A 7,248-nucleotide genomic window follows, 5' to 3' on the forward strand; every position below is an offset into this window, starting at 1 on the left:
TTTGTTTTTGTGCATATTACGACCTTGGTAAAGCATTTGCTCAGAAGCGCTATTATATACAGCACGGTGTTTGACTTCCCCGATCCACTAGGACTTGCAACGCACATTCTAAATGGCAGCTCGAAGTGTGGATTCTTTGGAAACTTCTAAAGTTTAGACTTTGGTATTGATTCGTAGAAGTTTTGCATTGTATAGTATAGTGATCAAATATGTCTCTTCCTCCAATTGTCAATTCTCCTCTATTCAATAGCTCTTACTTTAATGCATCTAACGGATATCTTACTATTACTACAGGCGATCAAAGATACTTGCGGCTTGGTGGTGTTGGAACGCTATCTGCATTGAGCGTGATGGGCAATCTTGATTGCGGTTCTCTGACACTTGGTGGTTCTGCGCTTGATTTGAGTGGATTGTCATATGTTTCAGGTATAACTGCTGAAACCGCTCAAGCTTCAAAGGCTCTGGTATTAGATCCTGGTAAGGCTCACGGGTATCACCTCTATTTCATCTACAAGTATTACTGGAACACTCACTGCTGGGGGGCAACCAAATATTACATCGCTTGGGACTCTAACTAGTATTCTTTCTGTTTCAACAACTGCGAATAACGGAGTATCAATCTCAAATAGTTCTGCTGCTGCCCAAGCCAATATAAAATTTACAAGCAATCTTTATGCTGAAAATTGGAGTTAGAGGTAGTTCAGCAAGCAATCCAAATACAATGTATTTCTACCATAACGGAGCTTTTCGAATGTTCATCGATTCAACTGGAAACGTCGGCATTGGAATTCTACCATCTTATCAATTGGATTTAGGTGGGTCTGGAACTGGAATTAACACTGGATCGCTAAAATTCAATGGAACTACTTTTGATCAATCATTGTACTTGTCGATTATTCAAGGTAGTGCTGCTGCTTCGAAGGCGGTGGTGCTATATTCAACTCTTGATTATAGTGGAATCAATAATTTAGGATGCTCCATCCTTACTGCTTCAACGAGTATGGCTTCACCTGCTATCACAGTCGATACGATCAATACCTCTGCTGGTCTAAATATTAACTACACGAATTTAAATCTCAACGGATCGGCAATGACATCTACTGCTGCTAAACTCAATTACAACGATATTACAACTCTAAAACAATGACATTGGATAGTTCTGGTGTAGGCTTGATGCCTTTGGGCACGTCGAGTACCAATTGTTTGCGTTTTTACGGAAATACAGCTAATCGTGAAACAATGAACATTTATCGAGTATCTGATACAAATAAATTGGTTATTGCATCGAGAACAACATCAGCATCAAACAACAAAACGTATCCGGTGTTGAACTTAATATCAACTGATAATCCTAGCTCATTCGTAGGCGGCGTTTCAGCTACAAGTGCGGATTTATTCAATATCAATTGGAATAACAAGCCATCCGTGGGTTTTACGTCTCAAACGCATAGATTTTGTTTTAATGTTGGCAATACTCAGCCGTACAAGAGAGGTTTCCCTCATACATACACCCTGGCTACCTCAGCAGATGCGTTTTGTATAAATCCTTCCGGATCATCTCCTACACCGTCAAGTGGTTGTCTTTACCTTGTTTCTGACACTGTTAATAAAATGATATTTAACACCAACACGCCATACACTAGTTCATTTGGGACTGCTCCTCTCACACTAAACTCTGGTAATGTTTATATTAAAGCATCTAATGCACTCAATGATGGAGCTGCTAACTACGATATGCCGATTTTCATGGAATCATCAAATGCAACGCCCATTGGTTTTGGATTACAACTGAGCAACGCTACAAATGCAACCTCGACTAACAGTGCCTATTTCGGAACTACAACTACCAATGATTTGGTTATGATGACTGCAAACACACGAAGGCTTACAATAACCTCGGCTGGTAGAGTTGGTATCGGGGCGGGGGCTCCCTCTGCGTTTTTGCACGTATCAGGATCAAACTCATACACAGTTGGTGTCGGTGGACCATCAAATTGCTATCAATACAACGTGCAAGGAAATATTTGGAGCAATCTTGGTTTAGGCCCAGTCAGTATTACAGTGTCTGCCATCTTTTCATCTTCAATATTTTGCTCGCAATCTATTTACACAAGCTCTGACAGACGACTCAAAGAGAATATTACGCCAATCTCAATTACATTGGAGCATTATGATCAGTTAGAGCCGGTTATCTACTCATGGAAAGGAGAAAGCAAGCCTAAGCTTGGTTTGATCGCACAAGACGCAATGAAAGTGTGTGGAGAAATGGTTAGCGTTATGCCAAACGAAAATATGAAAGTAGAAGGCGACAATGATTTGGAAGGATATCAATACACTCTTGATTACTCACAACTTGGCGCATTGAATGCTGCTGCTATCAAACTTCTAATTAAGAAAGTTAATGAGTTAGAAAAAAAAATACGCAAACAACGTTAAGTTTAGATAAAGATTCCATCGAGCCAGCCTTTTAATTCAGCTTTGTACTGATTCATAGCATCTCGTTTCATTTTATGCTTTCTAGGCGCTTTAGGAGCATTGTCTTCAAAGTATTCTTTGCCTTTGCGCGCCTCAACAGCTTCACCAAATCTGTGTCGGATACTTTCGTACAAATTATTTGCAAATGAGCTTTTGTAGCTGTTGATATCGTCAGTATATACTTTTTTTATCCCAGGATTCAACTTGCGTAATCTCTTCTCTTCCTTTATTTCTTCGTCATCACTGCTTTCAACATCCGAGTCTTGAAAGAGTTGTCGAGTAATCGAGGGTTCTTCCTCAGCTCGTTTAGCAGCTTTTTTGTTGCTCGTTTGTCCGTGGGAGATTTATTTGGGGGAGTTGCGGTTCGTTTCCGTTTCAGAAGTTTTTCTGATTCTTTCATGACTTCATCAGCAAATTTATCAGCTATTTCTTGACGCCTTCGCATTGAATCCTCTCGCTTAAACTCTCTTTGCTTGTTAAGATAATTTCGAACGTGGTCATCCACCACCTGCTTCAAAGTCTTTTTTCCCTTAACATATGCTCGAGTATTGATGGCCTTTTGGGCAACGTCATGTATTCCGCTGTAGAAATCGTCGGATGAATCTTTACTTGCAGTGGGCTCTTCCATATCGAAGTCTGCATCAGTTGATTGTGGAACGTAAGTATGCTTCTTTTTACTTGCTTTAGGAGCTTCATGTGCTTCACCTTTGATGATTTCAGGGGGCCCTTTGGGACCTTTGAGTAGTTTTTTTGTGATTTGATCATACTCATATTCACGATTCTTCGCCATCACTTGCTGAAACAAACTCGCAAGTGAATCAGCACTTGCATCATCCAACAATTCATTTTGAATTAGAGCCTTCAGCTTTGCCTTGAACAAAATCGCTTTTTGCCATGGCATTGTAATAGCGATCATATGCCTTTTGCTTGGTCTGATTATCGGAGAAAAAGCCACTCATGATTGATTTTGATTAGCCACGTATATTGAAGATGATTAAAAAATGTGGTTAAATTGAATTACATTACGAAGTTGTCAAGATCAACCTTGAACAGGACCGTGTGAAACCGTACCCATAGCCGTATCGACCGTGGCTACAACTTCACGCAATACGTGGTAATAAATGGTTAGAGCGTAGTTGCAGTTGGAAGTACCAGACACGATAATACCCTTGCTTGCACCATCTTCACTTGGAAGACGACGACCAATATCAACAGCAACAAATCGATAACGTGATTCCCATTGACGCTGAGATAGCAAGCCGGCCGAGACAACATCATCAAGACCACCATCAACACCTGACTTTGACATCTCTTGCACGAACAAATCATATCCCAAACTCACAGGATTGTTCCAGATAGGGACGTTTCCAACTGTGATCTGAAGATTTTTCAATGCAGCAAATGGACTTGTCGTAGCAGGTACAGTCGAAAATGGGCTACGGAAAGGATTGATTAAGTCCGATACAGTAGCACCTGCGGTTGGATTGGTAATAACAGGTTGCATAATCAAATGCTTTGGATTAGCAATGTCATTACTGACAGTCCAAGTGAAGGAAGCACCTGGAGCAACAGTAAATTTATTCGTGATTCGCTCAAAGTAGCGGAAGGTTTTCTTCTGAGCCAATGCATGATCGGCGCTGGGATTAGGCGAGTAGGTTGGAACGAGAAGACGCGAGAACGATTGCGAAGGAGTGATACCAGCTCCTGCAGTTGGAGTTCCATTGACATCGGCAGTAATAGTAAGCGTGGTCGCAGTTGCAGGAAGCGCAAGGCCACCGGCCAAAGCAGCTGTCGTTGTTCCACTGCTTAAATTCCAAAGCACAGGGCAGGTGTTGCCAAAATTCATATTGTTGCTCAAACTGGCAATAGTGGTAGATGAGACAACACCAGCACTACCAGTCGTAGTCAAAGTCGTAGATGAACTGTTGTAATTGAGGTAAATGAAACCGCGCGTATTCTTTTGCATTGGGCATTTCTTGAAATAGTCGCAGATATCCCGCAACTTAATGCAAGCCAAGTAATGCGCGACATAAAATGGCGAACCAGCTGCAACGGCACCAGCAGGAGCCACATAAACTTGGGGTTTCGATACGGCTTGAAGATTTGCACTGCCTCCCATCACATCAAATGCAAGCTTCGTGCTTTGTTGATCAAGAGCGGTAAAAAGCGATCGTTCGGCGGCTCCACGGTTCGAGTAGGTGTTAGCTAAACCAAACTCACCGATGCTTTTAGTGGCGGTCATAAAGGCCGAAGTAGCGACGTTTTCAAGCGATTGTGCTGCCGCGGAAGGCCCTTGAATCATTGGAGTGGAATACTCATCCAAGACAAAGTTGCTAGTTGGACCATCTTTGACAGAAGTATTATAATCCGTTTCAGTGATAGCTTTGAACGTTGTATTCACATTCTCATGAACTTGATTCGTTTGGACAGTGGTTCCATCAATAACGACTTGAACACTGTCAATGAATTGCCATGCTCCGGCCTTTGGTACCAATTGATCAATAGTGCATGTGGCAGTCGAAGTGATCGAACCGGCACCACCGTTAAGAATTTGAAGCTTTACTGGAAGCTCCTTCCCAATTTACGAAAGCGGCTTGCGACGAGATGGTCGAAAGATTGAATTGAATTTGACCGGCATATTGACCAGTGTTAGACGTTGAGTCTTGAATATACGTCCATTTCTTATCACGGAAGAGCGTCTCAGCTGGAGCTGGTTCGACGGAATGTTCGAAAGCTGAAATATCAGAAGCAGAAGACATAGTTTATGCGATTATATTGATGTCGATTATATTATACTTGCCGAAAAAATAAAGCGTCATGAGTGAAAAAATAATTATTAAATTGTCTAGAACGACAGACGAAACTTGCCAATTCCCTTGGTGTCAAAGTAGATCAAATTGATTTCAAACAGCATTTGAATATACACAAGGACTACTGTATTCTAAACATGGGAACGCCTAGATCGGCGGGACACATTGGTTAGCAGTCTCAAACAAATATAAGACTTACTTTGATCCCCTCGGCTTACCAAGACCACGTGTGATACCAAAGGATTATTCCTATCGCGAAGTTGATATTCAGGACCCTCGATTTGGACATTGTGAGACTTTTTGCATTTTATTCTTATACTATCTACAGCATGGGAAAGTGGATGATTTCTACAAGCTCTTCAAACAACGCTTTTGATCTTGAGCGCAAATATGAGTTCGTAATCTCGCTCAAGGTTCTTTTTTTTGCTGGAGTTATATAGAGATGGATCTTTCAAACTCGGATTACAAGATTATCGACGAATACGAGAATTATGACAAGTTCTTTGTGAAGGTGTTTGGTCAAGGAGAAGCTTTCTGGTGTTATTTCATTTGCTATGATTTAGACGAGGATGCGTTTGTTTTACAGGTCGATCAATTGCTTTGTCGTGAGCATCCATTTAAATATGGAGAGCGCATTATGATAAGTGCCGACTGTTGCGAGCTCGAGATGTAAAACAAACTTACTTTGTTCTAATATACACAAGCAATGAATGTTGAATATATTGAAACCCATGAGCCGGAGCCAATTTGCATTGATGAGAACTACTACGCATGGCCAACTCCTAAATCAAAGCCAGAAGTCATTGTTGAGTCAAAACTTACTCTGGATGACTTAAATCGCATCACCAAGAATACTTCTCCAGCCAAGGTTTATATCGTGAAAATACCAAGTCTTGAGCAATTGCGCGCTAAGTATCAGTGAGGTTCATAATTTTCTATGATGTCTGACTACTACAGTCCAGTAGTATATGCAGATTAGCAGACTTATCATTTTTTTATGAATGTCGTACTCAGGAATTGTCAGTAGCCTACGCGTTATAGTGTCATTTCTAAATATTGTATGAGTACGACACATTATCGAAGTGTCCATGTGTGAATTATTTTGTATCCTTTATCGAAACAGGGGGGTGTTGCTTTGTTTCGACACACTTAGATGCCGAGCTCATTGTTGTGATCGGCATTGTGTCCGGCTTGCGTCCAACAATTATGTCCATCTTTCTTTTCATTAGAAGCAACGATAGCAACTCTAGATCAATCTATATATCTCAGTGTCCAGGTGTCTATCTTTTTTTCAGTTTTATAAAGAATATTATAATAAGTAAAAGGGGGTATAGGGGGTAATGTAAAAAAGCATATAATTCTGAAACGGATTTTTTCCCACGCTGGCTGGTCCGCATTTATCTGAATTCATAACATTAGAAGTGTTTCATAACTGATATCGCTGCTTCTGATAGCTAGACTAAAGGTGGTCACCTTTTTTTGTCGGTACAATACCGGTTTTACGCAGTCATGAATTCAGAATTTTTGGTCCAATCCGATCATGAATTCATGGAATCTCATGCCATGGTCCGTGGTCATTAAATGTGAGTTTGGCCACCGAAGACGTCACATTCGTTGTGACACCACTTTTTTCATGACTGAGATGTGCCATTAATTTATGAACTCATCAATTCGCACTACTCGCTAACTACGTTCTTGAACTCATGAACCAAAAGACCTGAGCAGCCTTGCGCTAGTCCGCTTCTCGCAATGTTGTCCAGAGACTCCTCCACATCGGTCAAACGATCCTTGATGACTTTCTTGCGGTCAAGCTCTTCGCGGAGTGCATTGACTGTTTCCTGGTGGATACCAACAAGACATCCATCCTTGATGAGAAGTGCTGCACCAGAATCTCCAGCGTAGGTTTCGCAATTATACGTGATGTGCCGTTTGTGACGCGTGACGCAGACGCCGAATGCCGGAG

At 41.3% G+C, this 7,248-nt stretch overlaps 4 protein-coding genes across 4 annotated transcripts; 1 reads left to right on the forward strand and 3 right to left on the reverse strand.

Moving 5' to 3' along the window:
• Positions 1 to 288: 288 nt before the first annotated feature.
• Positions 289 to 797, reverse strand: PITG_18886 (uncharacterized protein; the record flags this gene model as incomplete). The annotated part of the gene is made up of 3 exons (XM_002997118.1): positions 289 to 483; positions 528 to 669; positions 769 to 797. The coding sequence occupies 3 exons, from the start codon at positions 795 to 797 to the stop codon at positions 289 to 291; spliced, it is 366 nt and encodes a 121-aa protein (XP_002997164.1).
• A 376-nt stretch (positions 798 to 1,173) lies between these two features.
• PITG_18887 (uncharacterized protein) lies at positions 1,174 to 1,864 on the forward strand (the record flags this gene model as incomplete). Its single annotated transcript, XM_002997119.1, has 2 exons — positions 1,174 to 1,774; positions 1,824 to 1,864. 2 exons carry the CDS (start codon positions 1,174 to 1,176, stop codon positions 1,862 to 1,864), a joined length of 642 nt encoding a protein of 213 aa, XP_002997165.1.
• Positions 1,865 to 2,438: 574 nt separating this feature from the next.
• Positions 2,439 to 3,376, reverse strand: PITG_18888 (uncharacterized protein; the record flags this gene model as incomplete). Its single annotated transcript, XM_002997120.1, has 2 exons — positions 2,439 to 2,771; positions 2,879 to 3,376. 2 exons carry the CDS (start codon positions 3,374 to 3,376, stop codon positions 2,439 to 2,441), a joined length of 831 nt encoding a protein of 276 aa, XP_002997166.1.
• A 138-nt stretch (positions 3,377 to 3,514) lies between these two features.
• On the reverse strand, positions 3,515 to 5,234 carry PITG_18889 (uncharacterized protein; the record flags this gene model as incomplete). Its single annotated transcript, XM_002997121.1, has 2 exons — positions 3,515 to 4,950; positions 5,039 to 5,234. 2 exons carry the CDS (start codon positions 5,232 to 5,234, stop codon positions 3,515 to 3,517), a joined length of 1,632 nt encoding a protein of 543 aa, XP_002997167.1.
• Between the last annotated feature and the right edge of the window lie 2,014 nt (positions 5,235 to 7,248).

This window comes from Phytophthora infestans, genomic scaffold (assembly GCF_000142945.1).
Source record: "Phytophthora infestans T30-4 supercont1.86 genomic scaffold, whole genome shotgun sequence".
Taxonomy (NCBI): Eukaryota; Oomycota; class Peronosporomycetes; order Peronosporales; family Peronosporaceae; genus Phytophthora; species Phytophthora infestans.